The sequence below is a fragment of the Notechis scutatus genome, chromosome Z (genome assembly GCF_049901735.1).
Source record: "Notechis scutatus isolate UNSWTSFEM ecotype Mainland chromosome Z, rNotScu1.2, whole genome shotgun sequence".
NCBI classification, from domain to species: domain Eukaryota; kingdom Metazoa; phylum Chordata; class Lepidosauria; order Squamata; family Elapidae; genus Notechis; species Notechis scutatus.
The window spans coordinates 106,137,646-106,156,751 of record NC_142025.1 but is presented as its reverse complement, the minus strand read 5'-3'; the positions used below and the strand labels follow the sequence as shown (position 1 = coordinate 106,156,751).

At 33.7% G+C, this 19,106-nt stretch overlaps 1 protein-coding gene across 1 annotated transcript; it reads left to right on the top strand.

Moving 5' to 3' along the window:
* The first annotated feature begins 17,670 nt into the window (after positions 1-17,670).
* LOC148129066 (olfactory receptor 10A7-like) lies at positions 17,671-18,618 on the top strand. The gene has a single exon (XM_087945936.1). It carries the CDS (start codon positions 17,683-17,685, stop codon positions 18,616-18,618), a length of 936 nt encoding a protein of 311 aa, XP_087802062.1. The 5' UTR covers positions 17,671-17,682.
* The last annotated feature ends 488 nt before the right edge of the window (positions 18,619-19,106 follow it).

The window sequence follows — 19,106 nt, the reverse complement described above, 5'->3', positions numbered from 1 at the left end:
AAATATTCTATATGTTCCTCTTAATAAACAAGAAGAAAACAAAAATAAAAGATTTACATTCTGGTTCCTGGTTTAAAAAGTCAAAATCCAATTAAAGAGAAAAAAAAAGCCCAACTAGTGGGGCGGGCATAGAAAGGGAGGCAAAAGGTAAAAAGCAATTCTAATATAAAACAAGCCTTTGCCACCAAATATCCAAGGCTCTTTGATAAATCAGCTCAGAGTTTTTCAAGGTCACTTCAATCTTCTTTCTTTCAACTTCAACTCCAGACTCCAGCTATCTGTTCACAAATGAGCACCTGAATAAACAAACTGCCATGCTCATATCTATCTTTTCCAATACAAAGCTCAGAGTCCTTGATTGTAACACAAACTAGTGAAAGAAAAGAAGAAAAGAAGTATCCAAGCCTCTGGGCGGCAGTGGTACTTATTTTCCTTCACTTTCACTTCCCCCTCCTCAATCTACAGCCAGGAACTAAAAAATAAATAAATAAAATCTTTTCCCTTTTTTCAAAAACAGAGAAAAATAAATCTTAAATCAAGCAGAAGAGTTTTTTAATCAAAACAGAATTTTCAAAAGGATTGTTAAAAAAGGAGAAGGAAATACAAACAGAAATAAAAAAGATTAAAAAGTACCAGTCCAGCTTAAAGTTAAACAGCTTTGCCAAGTCAGAATTCCAATAAAAAGGAAAAAAAGAAAAAAAACTTTCACTTTGACAATTAATCATGCCGCTTAAACTCACTTTTAGTCCACTTTAATTTTTTCAGGGTGTTCTCTCCAAGAAATAATAAGTAAAAGTTCATCTCACCAAACTGACACACTTTCTTTCCAATCTCTTCCATTACGGAGCTATCCCAGCTTCAGCAGCTTGGAAGGTTGCCTCTCTGCTGCTGGCAAAAAGCACTTTTCCTGGATCAACCAGGGACTTTGAGGTGTCCCTGGGATCAACAGGACATGCCCTTGTCAATCACCATCTCTACGGGACGGTTTAGGTCTGTGGGGACCAACCAGCAACTGAGATATTGATGGCGATCTTGGAGGATCAAGATCACTTGTCATACTGCCACAACACCAGTTCTGCCCTCCGTGCTTGTGAAATAATTTTTGAATAGGGTAGGATAGTAGCAGGAGTAGAAAATTATTGAAACTACTCGCTGTATCTTAGATCCTGTTTGGAAACATTCCACTTGTGGAGTTCACAATATTTTGAACATAAACGAAGAAGCTCAATCATTTAATTTAGTTTACTTTATTATCATTGCACCTTGTACAATGAAATTAAATGCAATCTTATAACTATAAAATAAAACACAAACACACATCCTTCACATTCTATACAATTGAATTAAATATCTGATATTGCATTAATATTGCACTATGCAGTAGAATTCAATATAGTTACTGCCCTGGGATAGAAGCTGTTTTTCAGCCTATTTGTCCTTGTGTTTTTGTTATTCTGTACCATCTGCCAGATGGTAACAGTTCAAAAAATGGGTGTTCAGGATGAGATGCCTGTTTAACAATATTTTGATCTTTCTTAAGACAGTGGGAACTATAAAGCTCTTCCAAAGAGGAGATGGCAACCAATGATCCTCTGGGTAATGATGTAAACCTCTGGAATGCTGTCCTATCTGCCACTGTGCAATTGGCAGACCACACACTGGTGTAGTGATAAAAAGGTCACCAGCAGTTTTTCATTCAGTTGTTGTTTCCTGAGTTTTCCAGGTTATGTGCCAATAGAGTGATTCTTGATATTATTGCTTTTTACAGAGTTGAACCTACACCAATAAAGCTGTTTCTATGTATAGTTATTTTGAATGTTTTCAATTTCCATCCATATAGCTAATGGTTACACTACATACTATTTGTGATTGAAGTATTTTGAATTATAATAAAGCCTACTGATTTACTTTCCTATAGTCTCTTGACTCAGTTGATTACCATTAGGTGATTATTCTTATATGTGAAATTGTTTAAAAAAAAAATGAAAAAGGAATTGGAACTTCCAAGTAAAATGAACTAACCTTTTATTTTTATTTAGTAGATTTGCCAAAATATCCAAATAATATATATTAGAGAAACAAATGAATCTATCCCCAATGTTCGTCTTTAGAGATTCCATTGAATAATGTATATTCACATACTTTTCATTCTAAATTTAGATTTAGACTAAATCTTTCACATTATTTCATGCAACAATTTAAAACTAATTGAAAACATGTCTTTCACAATTTGTCAAAGGTCCTTTGAGGTTGTAGTTATTTTCCTGAAGTTTAAGTTATCACCAAAGGGATATTTAAAGAAGACAGAAGATATGAAAGAAATAGAATGGAAGACGAATAGGTTTGCTAAGTATTTTCAAGATTGGAGAAGAAAGATATGTATGTATAGAGAGAGAGATTGGAGTGAAAGCATTTGGAGTCATTTCAAACTTGACTTTTTCTCTATTTATAACAGGTATACAACTCTTTTTTTGCCAATTTCAATTTTCAGCTATATTTATGCCATAATCAATCAACTTTTTAAGGTATTGGGAAGGCTGAAAAATAATTATTCATGGTGAAACATCTTTCATCTGTTTGTAAATTAGTCAATCAATCATTTTCCAGAATATGAGTAAGGAGATGAAATTGCTATTGTTTTATGCAGCTACAATGAATTTGGTATCATCTTATTTTTAATCCACACTTTTCTTATAAAAAGTGTATTATACCAATATAATTTTAAAAGAGAAGAGTTTTTTAATCAAAACAGAATTTTCAAAAGGATTGTTAAAAAAGGAGAAGGAAATACAAACAGAAATAAAAAGATTAAAAAGTACCAGTCCAGCTTAAAGTTAAACAGCTTTGCCAAGTCAGAATTCCAATAAAAAGGGAAAAAAAGAAAAAAAAACTTTCACTTTGACAATTAATCATGCCGCTTAAACTCACTTTTAGTCCACTTTAATTTTTTCAGGGTGTTCTCTCCAAGAAATAATAAGTAAAAGTTCATCTCACCAAACTGACACACTTTCTTTCCAATCTCTTCCATTACGGAGCTATCCCAGCTTCAGCAGCTTGGAAGGTTGCCTCTCTGCTGCTGGCAAAAAGCACTTTTCCTGGATCAACCAGGGACTTTGAGGTGTCCCTGGGATCAACAGGACATGCCCTTGTCAATCACCATCTCTACGGGACGGTTTAGGTCTGTGGGGACCAACCAGCAACTGAGATATTGATGGCGATCTTGGAGGATCAAGATCACTTGTCATACTGCCACAACACCAGTTCTGCCCTCCGTGCTTGTGAAATAATTTTGAATAGGGTAGGATAGTAGCAGGGAGTAGAAAATTATTGAAACTACTCGCTGTATCTTAGATCCTGTTTGGAAACATTCCACTTGTGGAGTTCACAATATTTTGAACATAAACGGAAGAAGCTCAATCATTTAATTTAGTTTACTTTATTATCATTGCACCTTGTACAATGAAATTAAATGCAATCTTATAACTATAAAATAAAACACAAACACACATCCTTCACATTCTATACAATTGAATTAAATATCTGATATTGCATTAATATTGCACTATGCAGTAGAATTCAATATAGTTACTGCCCTGGGATAGAAGCTGTTTTTCAGCCTATTTGTCCTTGTGTTTTTGTTATTCTGTACCATCTGCCAGATGGTAACAGTTCAAAAAATGGGTGTTCAGGATGAGATGCCTGTTTAACAATATTTTGATCTTTCTTAAGACAGTGGGAACTATAAAGCTCTTCCAAAGAGGGGAGATGGCAACCAATGATCCTCTGGGTAATGATGTAAACCTCTGGAATGCTGTCCTATCTGCCACTGTGCAATTGGCAGACCACACACTGGTGTAGTGATAAAAGGTCACCAGCAGTTTTTCATTCAGTTGTTGTTTCCTGAGTTTTCCAGGTTATGTGCCAATAGAGTGATTCTTGATATTATTGCTTTTTACAGAGTTGAACCTACACCAATAAAGCTGTTTCTATGTATAGTTATTTTGAATGTTTTCAATTTCCATCCATATAGCTAATGGTTACACTACATACTATTTGTGATTGAAGTATTTTGAATTATAATAAAGCCTACTGATTTACTTTCCTATAGTCTCTTGACTCAGTTGATTACCATTAGGTGATTATTCTTATATGTGAAATTGTTTAAAAAAAAATGAAAAAAGGAATTGGAACTTCCAAGTAAAATGAACTAACCTTTTTATTTTTATTTAGTAGATTTGCCAAAATATCCAAATAATATATATTAGAGAAACAAATGAATCTATCCCCAATGTTCTCGTCTTTAGAGATTCCATTGAATAATGTATATTCACATACTTTTCATTCTAAATTTAGATTTAGACTAAATCCTTTCACATTATTTCATGCAACAATTTAAAACTAATTGAAAACATGTCTTTCACAATTTGTCAAAGGTCCTTTGAGGTTGTAGTTATTTTCCTGAAGTTTAAGTTATCACCAAAGGGATATTTAAAGAAGACAGAAGATATGAAAGAAATAGAATGGAAGACGAATAGGTTTGCTAAGTATTTTCAAGATTGGAGAAGAAAGATATGTATGTATAGAGAGAGAGATTGGAGTGAAAGCATTTGGAGTCATTTCAAACTTGACTTTTTTCTCTATTTATAACAGGTATACAACTCTCCAATTTTTTGCACAATTTCAATTTTCAGCTATATTTATGCCATAATCAATCAACTTTTTAAGGTATTGGGAAGGCTGAAAAAATAATTATTCATGGTGAAACATCTTTCATCTGTTTGTAAATTAGTCAATCAATCATTTTCCAGAATATGAGTAAGGAGATGAAATTGCTATTGTTTTATGCAGCTACAATGAGTATTTGGTATCATCTTATTTTTAATCCACACTTTTCTTATAAAAAAGTGTATTATACCAATATAATTTTAAAAAGCTTTGGACAATTTGTCCAACAGGATTATTTCTTTAATTAATTGTTAATTTGTTTGTTTGTTTGTTGTAGCTTTCATTGGGAATATACATTTTTGGTGAAATCATGAATTTAACTGCTTGACCGCTTCTACAGTGAAATTATGAAGGATGTTTTTCAAATTCCACAGTTTTTCTAAGTCTGTACTGTACATTGATTCTGGACCAGTGTACCTGGAATGTGAAATGCAATGCTTGGTAATCAGACTGTCATCTCTTTTGTTATCCTTCTGGGATTTGGGGAGCTTCATGATATGCAGGTGTTCCTTTTCCATTCCTTTTCAATTATCTACATATTTACCATACTGGCCAATTTTCTCACTGTTCTTCTAATTTTGGTGGATCAGCATTTGCATACACCCATGTATTTCTTCCTAGGAAATTTGTCCTGTTTGGAAATGATGTACAGCTCTACAATCTTGCCTAAGATGCTGAACAGTCTTTTAACAAGGGAAAAATCCATCTCTTTCAATGGATGTATTACACAGCTGTATTTTTTTGCTTTCCTATGTGGTACAGAATGTTTGATCTTCATATTACAGCTTTGGTTCTGTGGCCCCAATGAAATTGACCATTTCTTTTGTGAAACCTTGCCATTAATAAAGCTGACTTGCAGTGATACCACTTTTATGAAAAATGCTATTTCAGTCTTGGCTTACATATTCACTTTTCCTCCATTTACATTGACTTTTATGTCTTACATATTTATACTGAGAACCATTTTGAGAATGTCATCTAGGACTGGGAGACAAAAAGCTTTTTCCACCTGTTCTTCTCATCTGATTGTTGTCTCATTTTTTTATGGGGCAATAGCAGTTGTATACTTGGTGCCAGAAACTGAAGAAAACAAAAATCCTAGTAAATTCTTTTCTCTGTTATACACAGTCCTTCCTTCATTATTCAACCCACTAATATATACCTTGAGAAATAAGGATGTCAAAGAAGCTCTGAAGAAGCTATTATTTAGATTTTGGAAGAAAATATATGTTAATCTTCATTTAAAAACATAATAAACAATATTATACTTGATAGGTCTTATCTTTAAAAATGAGGGCTAGGAATGCAGCTAATAAAAAACAATAAAAGGAGGAGGAATGTTTCTTGGAGAATTTCTGGGATAAATTTCTTCATTGTAAAAGTGGATAGTTCTAATTCCTGGGCTCATCAAGAATAATCATATATTACACTTTGGTTATTAAATAAAAATACAAATCTACTTGCTTTACATTGACTAAAAACACTTTGATTGGTTTTTTTTCACACTAATTAAAACTCTGTCAAAATGAATTTTTAAGATATTCCATTTAAGATATAAATATATGGTATATAACTATAAGGTATAACATTAATTGCCAGTGTGCCTTTGTGATAGCTTACAATGTCTAATGACAACTGTTAAGTTTGAAGAATAATGGAGACCAGACATCTGACCAGTGACTTCAACTCTTTAATAATAGTAAATAGAACAGAACAGAGCAAGGCTATGGGCAACAGCAACCCTTTTATAGGGTTAGCTGCTACCTTATTAACCAATGACATGTGCAACAAGTTCAAACTGATAACCAATGAGAAGTGTCAAAATAGTGGCCAATCAGGGACTAGTTATGGACCAATCCCTAGTTGTTGTATGAGGACAAATCAGGTGTGCAGGTTTTCAAACCCTGATTTGCATTTATGCTAGTAACTTTTATTGATTCACAACAACCCAGTTTGATTTTCAGCATTTTCAGCTTCAAAAAAATCTAAACAATTAAGTGCTTCAATTAATGATTAAATCTAATGATACAAAAATATCAATATATCTTGTTCGGTTTTTATAGGTCATCAATTAATTTGATATGCAAACTTTAATTATTCAGTGGAAAAAAAATACATATACTATTTTCCCTCTGAGAAATGCTACTGTCAGAATAAAAATGATCAGGGCTTAGATTACGTTTTGCTCAACAAATTTTTTTTTTTGATGTATTAAATTCTACTGGATTTAAATACAAAACACTTGAATAAATCATTAGACTAATATGAGACAGTATTTAACTATATCCAATATATGAGATGAATACTTCATTTAAGCACTGTTTCATATTATTCTATTTGGGAAAGAAGTTATTACATATCTTCATGCAAGTTTTAAAAACATTCATTTGTATCAGTTTTTGTTTGTTTTCTATATTCTTATTATATAAAAATTGATATTTGGAAAAGCAGATGATTGTACAATTTTTAGAAGTAAAATGCTTATTATTCTGTCTTGGAAAGATAAATATATGGACTCAATAACTCATTTGTGTGCAAAATTGATAGTATTTCCTATCAATATGGATGATATTATATCACAATATGTTTCCTGTTCATTGGAATGTGAAAATGGAATTTGTTATATTGGTACATACGTGTGTGTGTGTGTGTGTGTGTGTGTGTGTGTGTGAAGAACTTTTCTTGTTAAGGAAATCTCTCTCTCTCTCTCTCTCTCTCCCTCCCTCCCTCCCTCCCCCTCTCCCTCTCTCTTACACACACACACACACACACACACACACACACACACACCATGTTTAAAAAGGTCTTTCTGGATTTGTCCAGCAGAAAATTGTATGTATTTATTCATTGTTTATTTCAAGATTTATACTTTTTATTTTAAAATGCATCAGTAAACTGAACAATAATTTTATTTATTTATTTGATTTATTTGATTTGATTTGCCAATTGTTTACAAGATAATAAGTATAAGCGTATACATAGTTGTGAATACATGAAATGGGTACATATAAGAAAAATAAAAGAATAAGAGAAACAATAGGACAGGGACGGTAGGCACGTTGGTGCGCTTTATGCACGCCCCTACAGACCTCTTAGGAAGGGGTGAGGTCAATAGTAGACAGTCTAAGGTTAAAGTTTTTGGGGTTTGGGGAAGAGACTACAGAGTCAGGTAGAGTATTCCAGACGTTGACCACTCTGTTGCTGAAGTCGTATTTCCTGCAATCAAGTTTGGTGCGGTTTACTTTGAGTTTGCATCTATTGTGTGCTCTTGTGTTGTTATGGTTGAAGCTGAAGTATTCATTGACAGGTAGGACATTGCAATGTATGATTTTATATACCATGCTTAAGTCAGACCAAAGACGGCGTAATTCAAGGTTTTCTAGTTCTAGAATTTCAAGTCTGGTGGCATAAGGTATTCTACAACGAGTAGAAGAGTGGAGAACTCTCCTTGTGAAATATTTCTGGACTTTCTCAATTGTGCTAATATCAGATACGTAATGAGGGTTCCAGAATGATGAACTGTATTCGAGTATTGGTCTAGCAAATGTTTTGTATGCTCTGGTTAGTAGTGTGATATTACCAGAGAAAAAGCTACGTAGGATTAGGTTAACAACTCTTAATGCCTTTTTTGGCTATGTAGTTGCAGTGGGCTCTAGCACTTAGATCATTAGAGATGAGTATTCCAAGGTCCTTTACAGAGCTTGGGTCATCAACAAGTTCTTGACTATTCAGCTTGTATTTTATTTTCTGATTTTTTTGCCAATATGTAAGACAGAGCATTTATTTGTTGAGATTTGAAGTTGCCATTTGTTTGACCATTCAGATACATAGTCGAGATCTTTTTGAAGGGTAGCAGTATTGTCTGTGGTATTGAACAGCTTTACATCATCAGCTTAAAAGAACGCAATTGCTCTTAATATGATCGCAGAGGTCATTTATGTAGAGTATGAAGAGAGTTGGTCCTAGAACACTGCCCTGGGGGACACCACTATTGACAGGTACTGGATTTGATAGGACGCTCCCGATTTTGACCATTTGTTGTCTGTTTGACAGGAATGCTTCTATTCAGTTATTCAGTTGTCCAGAGATACCATAGGATTTTATTTTTAGAGTAGTTTGTCGTGTACCACTGAATCAAAGGCTTTACAGAAGTCTATGTAGATTGCGTCTATTGCTTTGCCCTGGTCGAGTTGTGTCGTCCATATGTTTTTGCAGTGTAAGAGTTGCAGATTACAGGATAGTTTTTTTCTGAAACCAAATTGTTTATTGGAGAGTAGGTTGTTTGTCTCTAAGTGGAGGATAATGGATTGGTTAATAATTGATTCCATGACTTTACAGGTGACGCAGCATAAGGAGATTGGCCTGTAATTTTCAACTAGGCTTGGGTCTCCCTTTTTGAAGATGGGGATGACTGTGGCTTGTGACCATAGGTTAGGCAAGGAGCTGGTTCTGAAAGATTTTTCAAAGATTATGCTTAGAGGTTTGGCTATGGCAGTGGATAGCTTTCTTAAGAAGTAGGCACATATTCCATCCGGTCCAATAGATAGAGATGGTTTTAGATTGCGTAGTGATTTTTCAACATTGTCTTCTGTGAAATCGATATGTATTAGATCATTGTTGTTATCTGTGGTACGGCTAGGAAATACTGGGCATGATCCATTGCTGTTTACAAATACTGAGCCGAAGAATGTGTTAAAGATGTTGGATTTAATGGTGTCGTTGTTGCAGTCTTTACCATCAGGTCCTATCAAGGGAGGGATGGACCTTGAGTCTTTAGTTTGTTGTTTACAAAATTGTAAAAAGCACGGTGGAATTGGTGCTTAGAAGGTTTTCCTCTTGTTTAATGTGATAATTGGTGCATTCGGTCTTTATCTGGTGGCATAAATTTTGTATCGGTTTTTGAAATTGGCAACGTGACCAGATTTGTTTTTCCACCAGAGTGATCTCTTTTTGGATTGAAGTTTCCTTATTGATATGGGTAATCTGCTTTTTTGTTTTGTTTTGGGAGTTGTTGTTGGAACATATAGTTTGATGACTCTTTTGACTTCAAGTAAAAATATGTTGTAATGGTCTTCAACAGTATTGCATCCAGTGAATAGAGATTGCCAATCAAGGGATGAGAGATCATTGTCTATAAGATCATAGTTGCCTTTTTTGAAGTTACAATTGGGGATTACATCATAGTGGTGATTTTTGTGTGGACGTATGTTGAGGCAAAAGTTGATCATATTGTGGTCACTACTGGAAAAGGGTTCTTTAGTTTGTATTCCGTAAATTAAATTCAAACTATTGCAGAAGATGAGATCAAGGCAGTTGTTTAGTCTAGTGTTGTTGGTTACTAGTTGTTCCAGTCCCAGATTTGTAATAGCATTATAGAAGGTTGTGTGTATGATTTCAGTTGTACAGTCATTTAGGGTCCAGTCAATATGAGGTAGATTGAAATCACCAAGAAGGATAAAAGGGTATGGGCAGGATGCAGCCCATGTTAGTAATGTATTTAGCTTGTTTACATGTTCGATGTCAATTATGCAATTAACTTTTCAGAAACATAGAGATACTATATCTCAGCTTCTTGGTACTAATGAGCAGTTAAGATATAAATAAAATAATAATTAAAACTGAGATTTGATGTTTCAGTACCACATTATTACATATTCAAAACAACAAGAACAACAAATTACTAGTTTTCTTGCTGGTAGAGGATGCTGTGTGAGACATGGACTAATCACTTGGAATCATCCAATCTTTTGCCTGAAACTACTCCACATTAAATTGTGTAAGAGCAACCAGTCTGTCCAATTTTGCTGTAGGACACACAATTTATTTCAACAGATTTTCCTTCTCATAAAATGTTTGGAGAAAAACATTTTGACATACAGTAGTATATGAAAGGAATATTAAAATGTAGACATATAAAATTAATAACAACGATACATATTTTCAAGATTATGATTTGTAATTGTAAAAGATGCACATTAAAGCTGAATCATTAGAAAGGCTGAATGAATAAAAATTGATCCCTTTGAATTGTGGTGCTCAGAATTTTGTTCAGAATATCTTGTACTCTGTTAAAAAAAAAAAGCTAGAATATAGATTTATTTCCCTTCACATTGCATAGAAAATAGACACAAAGAAAGAAAATACTGAAATAGTGCCACAGAAATGTGTGGTTTTATCTTATTCCTCTTCTTTTAATGACTACATGATCCCTTGATGGGTGGATTCGGGGCACCTGAATGGAACTAGCATAGTGTTTTTAATGGCCGGATCTCCTTCCTGTTGCCAATGCAGAGTTTTGTTCAGGAGATATATTCTGAGTGTGCCCAGAGAGAGAAAATTGCCTCCATCTAGGATCAAACTCACAGCCTCCTGATTGTGAGGCAAAAGCTCCACCTCCTGGCCACCGCACCACTCCTATGGTTTTATCCTATTAAGATGTATAAAAATAACTGGGGAAATGATTAAGTAAAAAATATGGATGAGGAAAAAATGCATACAAGATAATATTTTTTGCAAAGTAAAAAAGAGGATAAGTATCTAATCATATATTGTAAATAGGACTGCTTCATAAAATGTGAGAAACTATTATATTGGAATTTACTGATAGATATTCCATATCATAGAACTAAAAATATAATGTTTATGGAGTCTTTACAGGTATTTTCATAGGAATGTACATTTTTTTTATGCAGACACTGCTGTACTTTTGCCTAAAAACAACATCATTTGCAGCAGTTGTTAGGCATTTTGTATGATTCAACAAGAGGTAGAAATTTGAAAAACGGCATATGTAAACCAAATAATTATGTCTGACAGGAAGAAAGTAAGTCACTTATTTCAAGTCATACACAAATGTTGAAATCATTTATAGTGTCAAGATCAGAGGAAGTAACAGCATTGCTCTATGTTGCACTGGTCAAACCACAATTGAAATACTGTGATCAGGTCTGGTTGTCATAACAAAAAGAAAAAGTATAAGGAGCTACAAAGAAAATAGAGAAAACCACCAAAGTTGGTAATGGGCTTGGAGCCTGAATCCCATTAAAGGATTATGACATCATCCAGAGCATAGAACAACTGAAAGAAGTAATTCAAGATCAGAATATGTGGAAAGACCTGGGCCTATAGAATTGACAAGAATCAAAGTTAACTCAATAAATGACATCATTATCATCATATTTGGCTTAAAGAACAGAATGCCAAGGGAAGCCATGTCTTCCAATACATAAAGAGAGTAGAGAAGGAAATATTTTCTCCATAGCACTAGAGAGTAAGGCAAGATGCATTGCATGGAAACTTTATAATAAGAGTTGAATTAAGGAATGTCCCAAATCAAATAAGTAAACAGACAAATAAAATGAACAGCCATTTGATTTAGATTTTTTTATGAAGATTCCAGCATTAGGCAAGGAATTAAACTAAATGACTTTCACATGTTCAACCCTGTGATTCTATGAATAGTGAATAAAGGTACTGACAAAGAAATTTTCTAAAAAATAAGAAAATGGCAGACAATATATAAGATATATATATTTGCTGTTTGATCATTACAATTATGTGGGCTATTACGGATAAGAATAAACCTCCAAGCCTCCAAACCTCCAAGATTTCGGTGCTTTTCTTTGTATTCTTTCTAGTTCCTTATAACCTTTCTTTTTATTTTTTTATTTTTTAAACAAGTTTTATTAATTTTTAAAACACACAAATTATCATTATTCATTACATGTTTAAACCTTTTTTCATTGTAAATTTAACAAGTCAGATAAATTATGATTCTGTTTTAAACCATTTCCATATAACATACAAAAACCTCTTATTCAATTTCTCTTTCTTTACTCTTATTCAATATCATTATTATTATTTCATCTATTTCTTTCTGACTTAGTTACCATTATTCTCATTCTATATTTCTGCAAGTTTTTACTAATTCTCCCCCCAAAAAAAACATATACACACAACACACAAAACATAAAAAAAAATCTTTTTGGAAAGTAACTTGGACCCAGGTATCTCTCTCTTCATGGACTTCAATTATATTCATGCTCATCTTACATATCATTACTTATTTTATTTACCATTCTAAGCCTTCTATATTAACTTCTCCACATATTTCACTCTTCTTAATTCTATCTTAATTAATCATCTTAGTTTGAATCATTATATTTGTATCTTTTGTCCATTTTTTATCATCCCTTTGTCTCATTCCTTATAAAAAAGAAGAAAATAAGTTTCTCCTGAAATCATTAATCAGAGTATGATGCCTTTCTATCTCCCCCCTAAGTTAATCAAATTAACCTTTAAGATAACATCCAATACCCAATCCGATTTTGCTTGGTACATTCTATCTAACTAGTACATCCAAAATAATTAAATACATAATTAGACAATAAATCCAAATATTAAAAACAAATACTATAATAAAAATTTTATAATAACATCAATACCATAATCTTATTAAACTCTTTAATTAAAACAGTATTCTAAACCTCCCCTATTATTAAATTTTAAAGCCAATCATTATTAAACATTTTAGCATTTTAATCTCTTATCAACTCTTAAACCATTACAATACTACCATCATCTTATGTACCTTGAAAAATCTTTTTAAAAAAAATTATACTTTATCCATTATCCATAAAAAATTCCTTTTTTTCATTTAATTTCAAAACATTGTAGCTTTTCTCCACCTTTTCCCTTTCTTTCTTCTCCCAACAAACCTTTCTACCCCCCCTTCTTCTAGCCTCTGCCTTACTGGCTTCCCTTCTCTGTCGTATTCCTTTTCCCTTTTGTTTACTATCATCATATTGATTTTGCACCTTATTTTTCCCTTTCTTAAATGTTTTTTTAGATCTTAAGTCCTTTAGTTCTCTTCTTTTCTCTCTTCCTTCTTTCTTGATCAAATTCTGAGATTCATTAAAAATGGCTCCTTCCTTTCTTTCTTGTTCCTCTGCTGTCTTCATCTGTTGTAATGTTTGTTGATAGTTAGTAAGCGCCATTTCTAAAAAAGGAAAGCTTCTTCCACACCATCTTTACCATTTTTTTTGCTTGTTCATATTCTTTTCTTAGTTCCTCAACAGAAAAAGCCATTATAAATCTTTTCTTTTCTTTTCCCCTTCTTTCTTCTTACAACAACCAGAATATTCAAAAGAAAATAAAAAAAATAAAGCAGTCCCAAAGTTATCAGTCAGTCCAAACCAAGGCAGAGTTCTCACTTTCTCCTTCTGGGGTAATATCAATCAAAGAGAAAGAAAGTCCAAATCTGTTTAAAATCTTATTGCAATATATTCTAGTCTTCAAATCCTTAAGGCATCTCCTCCAACAAAGTCTTAGCATACAAATATTTTCTTTTAATCCTCTCTCTTCCCACTCATCGCTTAAAACCAATTTTCACCTAAAAAAATAGGTTTCTTAATATCCAGTTATTTATTCCGTAGGGAAAGAGGGAAAGCTATCCTTTCAGCACCATCAAACTGCCGCTTTTTTCCTCTTCTGGCAGGTATTATTCAGAAAATCATACTTTTCAGGAATTTTATTAAATATGTCTTAGAGTCCTAGGAGCCAAGAAAAACTTTCTCCTCTCAAGCACTTTCTCCACTTCCTCCTGCGCATTCTTACCCGGCTGCCAGCTTCTTTGTGGCGGCCATTACGGACCGCCGCTGCACCGTCCCTGGGAAAAGGGGTTCTACCGGCGGGAGGGGGTCTGCAACACCCCCAAACCCCTCTCCGGATCCCCCTACCTTCAGCTGCCCCTGCAGGGCAGCCTAGCTCCGTACCCGTCTGGGTCGGAGCCCCAAAAGCGGCTAGCGCGGCAGGGATCGCGCAGCTTCGCAAATCCCTGCCGCTCGTGAAGCCGACAAACCGGAAGTTCCCTAACCTTTCTTTTTATTGAGGCAACCAGAATTGATTACAGTTTTGCAAATATGATTTGGCTTGTACATAAAATCATGCTTTCTCTTATGGAAGTGAGAGAGAGTTATGTCAGAAGTACTCCAAAAGAAAAGCAGCCTTGCTTTATCTCAGTGATCTTCAACCTTTCCGGCTCTGTGGACTAGCAATGTTGGTGGCAGCAGATGGTGACTGGTAGGGAGGAGGGGATCAGAGGTGGTACTCAGCAAGTTCTGACCAGTTTTGGAGAACCAGTAGCAGAAATTTTGAGTAGTTCAGAGACCCGGCAAATACCATCTCTGATTGGAGATTTTACAGTATCCTTCCCCTGCCACGCCCACCAAGCCACACCCACAGAACTGGTAGTAAAAAAAAATTGAATCCCACCACTGGAGGGGATGGTTTCAAACAATGTATCTAATCCCTTGCATATACAAATGGAGCTTTGTTTTGTGTAGTCCAGTTTCCAACATGCCACGGATTGGTATTGGTCTGAGGACCAGGGTTTGAAGACCCCTGCTTTATCTAATGTTATTTATCTCAGAAGAGAGTAATGTGATTAATATGCATGCATGTCTAGTTATGAATTATTACTTTAATAACTTGGCATTTTTATCAGTCAAATCGTTAAAGAAATCACTTTAATACTTAAAAATTTAATGGATTAAGTTATCATGTTCTATAAAAAGAAAATGCTCCAACATAGATCTGGTCCAGTAGGTATCAAGCAGTCAGAAAAATGCCTTTGAGATCAGTCTGCTCACCTGAGACCCAGGGGCCATAAGCCAAATAGCACTTCCAACCACAAAAGAAAAGTGCACTAATGTCTAATTCAGTCTTCCTGCTGTATTTTAATGGAATACAGTGGAACAAAGCTAATTCTTCCCCTTTCCCATTTTTGTACTCGTCCATGCCCTGTGAATGGTAACCTTGAAAAGACATTTGGCATTGCTACTTTGCTATCTTGATTATTTCACTTACATATCCTGACACATTTCATTTATACTTGTGATTTCTTTTGCTGGTAAGTGAACTTTTATACATTAATATAGCCAGAGATAAGAGGAACATCAGCTGAGTCCTACAGTAATTCCCTCATCGTTAGAAGTTAAAGTTCAACTTTATCTAAAATGTCAGCTAAAATATACCACATTTCGTCTTCTGGATATTTTGCTTATATTTTTTAAGGAAAGTTTAAAAAAATCATATTGTTCCATATAAGAAGTAAGCCATTTTGTTTAAAAACATAAATTAATAATTTTGAATGAAACTGTTTGAATATAAAATTAAATATAAAAATTGAATATAAAAATTAAACTGTTTGAATATAAAAATTAAAGGTAGTATCAAAAATGCAATAACGATGATAATAAAATTTGATATCCACTATAATAATATTAATTCCTTAAATGTATCTGGATTTCTATCATAAATAAAATGATACTATATATAAAAACTTGATTCCAAAGTGTTTTTGAAATATAAACATGGATGTATATTTTTGAAAGCTCACTAACAGGACCATCTGTGCTTTCTTTGATGTAAGAGCAATTAATATTAGCAAGATTGAGCCTTAGCTAGTATTCAAATAGCTATTTAAAAAAGTATCATATTAGCCTGAAAAACATAGGGAGATACTAAACAGATTCTCTGTAGTTCAGAATCTCTCTTAAATATTAATTCATAATTCAATGAAGTTGATGACTGAAATACCATATATAGTATATACATGTAAGACATATTGCTATTTGATAAAGGAATTAATAGAATTGATAGAAATTGATCATACCAGCACAAGAACAGGCACTAAGTTCCTAATTCACATAAGTACATATCTACCACACAAGGTGCAAACTGTGCAGAGGGGCCAATGCATGGTGCAGGAAGGAATGCATACATTGAATGACATTGAATTGAATGGACTAGACTCTCCCAAATCCAGGTGGAAGATTCCACAGAAGATCATGGAAAATAACAGGGTTAAGACCCTGTGGCCTTCCAGATTCAGACAGTCAGGCAGGTAATGGCTAATCAACTAGACATTGTAGTAGTTGACAAGCTAGAAGTAAGTGATGGTAATAGATGTAGCTGTGCCAAGTGAAAGCAACATCAGGAAGAAGTATGAGAAGCTGGAGAATTACTAGAAATTGAAGAAGAAACTAAAGAGAATGTAAACTAAAGAGACAGGTCAAAGTGGTTCCAGTGATGGTAACAGTTCTCAGAACTATGACTCCTAAACTGAAAGAGTTACTCCATCAGATCCTAGAAATATATCTATGTGTGCACATATGTGATGTGAAGTGATATGGTGTGTGTCTGTGTGTGTCCTTTGTATATTAGTGTAGCAAAAATCCCATTGACCTACACATTGGGAGAACTACCATTATAAAAGAAAAATTATTGAATCAGTTATCAAGATTATGCAGTTATAGCTATACAATTTCATTTTAGGCCACTGTGATCAGAATTACCTCTAAAGAATCAAAGATGGTGCATTCAGCTTTGATTTCTCAAACTGCCATGCTTGATGTCGAAAAATGTGTATTTTTTCCCTGTGACTCTTAACCTAAAAGGCACCATTCAGGAAAAAAAAATGAAAATTGAATGTAGGATTTTTGAAATTTGGTTCATACAAATCATTTATTTTCTGGGAAAGTTTTTATAAAACTGTTTGAAGTATCCCTTCCCTCCTCTTTAAAGGCATTAAAGGCTTCTTAAATCATCACACTTTAATCTGTAAAAGAAAAGCAAACCAGATATTTACGAATCAGTAGCAGTTTGTTAAGCAATTTTTACCAATCCAAAGAGTAACTAGATTCCTCTTGGTTCTAATCTACAATTTTTATATGTTCAAGAATATTTTAGTAATATAATGCTTAATTTGTGCAATTGGTTAAATGGGACCTTTTTTTAATCTATAGTGTTCAACTGAACAGTTATAGAGATAGCATGAACTGAGCTTGTGGAGTGCAACTATGATGGACTCTTCTGAATTTCAAATGCTACAAATGTTTTCTATCACACATGTTTAAATTGACTTTCCGGACCAGTATACATGTAATGTGAAATACAATGCAAGATAACCACACTGTCATCACTCATTTCATCCTTCTGGGATTTGGGGAGCTTCATGGTATGCAGATGTTATTGTTCATGTTGTTTTTAATAATCTACATATTTACCATGATGGCCAATTTCCTTACTGTTCTTCTAATTATGGTTGATCAGCATTTGCATATACCCATGTATTTCTTTTTAGGCAATTTGTCCTGTTTGGAAATGATGTACAGCTCTACAATCTTGCCTAAGATGTTGGACGGTTTTTTAACAGGAGAAAAATCCATCTCTTTCAATGGATGTATTACACAGTTTTATTTCTTTGGTTCCTTGGGTAGCATAGAATGCTATCTCCTTTCTGTGATGTCTTATGATCGATTTTTAGCCATATGTAAGCCTCTACATTATGCTACTGCAATGAGAATTACACGCTGCATCCAGCTAGCTATTGTGTCTTGGATCAATGGCATGGTGTTTACAGCTGTATATTTGGTCTTAATGTTACAGCTTTGGTTCTGTGGCCCCAATGAAATTGACCATTTCTTTTGTGAAACCTTGCCATTAATAAAGCTGTCTTGCAGTGATAGCACTTTTATGAGAAATGCTGCTTCAGTCTTGGCTTACACATTCACTTTTCCTCCATTTACATTGACTTTTATGTCTTACATATTTATACTGAGAACCATTTTGAGAATTTCATCTAGGACTGGGAGACAAAAAGCTTTTTCCACCTGTTCTTCTCATCTGATTGTTGTCTCATTTTTTTATGGGGCAATAGCAGTTGTATACTTGGTGCCAGAAACTGAAGAAAACAAAAATCCTAGTAAATTCTTTTCTCTGTTATACACAGTCCTTCCTTCATTATTCAACCCTCTAATATATACCTTGAGAAATAAGGATGTCAAAGAAGCTCTGAAGAAGCTATTATTTAGATTTTGGAAGACAATATAGGTTAATCTTCATTTAAAAACATAATAAACAATATTATACTTGATAGGTCTTATCTTTAAAAATGAGGGCTAGGAATGCAGCTAATAAAAAACAATAAAGGGAGGAGGAATGTTTCTTGGAGAATTTCTGGGATAAATTTCTTCATTGTAAAAATGGATAGTTCTAATTCCTGGGCTCATTAAGAATAATCATATATTACACTTTGGTTATTAAATAAAAATACAAATCTACTTGCTTTACACTGACTAAAAACACTTTGATTGGTTTTTTTCACACTAATTAAAACTCTGTCAAAATGAATTTTTAAGATTTTCCATTTTAAGATATAAATATATGGTATATAACTATAAGGTATAACATTAATTGCCAGTGTGCCTTTGTGATAGCTTACAATGTCTAATGACAACCAAGTTTGATTTTCAGCATTTTCAGCTTCAGAAAAATCTAAACAATTAAGTGCTTCAATTAATGATTAAATCTAATGATAC

Bases quoted from the DNA above. Each gene is read 5' to 3' on its own strand.
- LOC148129066 (XM_087945936.1), top strand. From the start codon at position 17,683: ATGCAAGATAACCACACTGTCATCACTCATTTCATCCTTCTGGGATTT.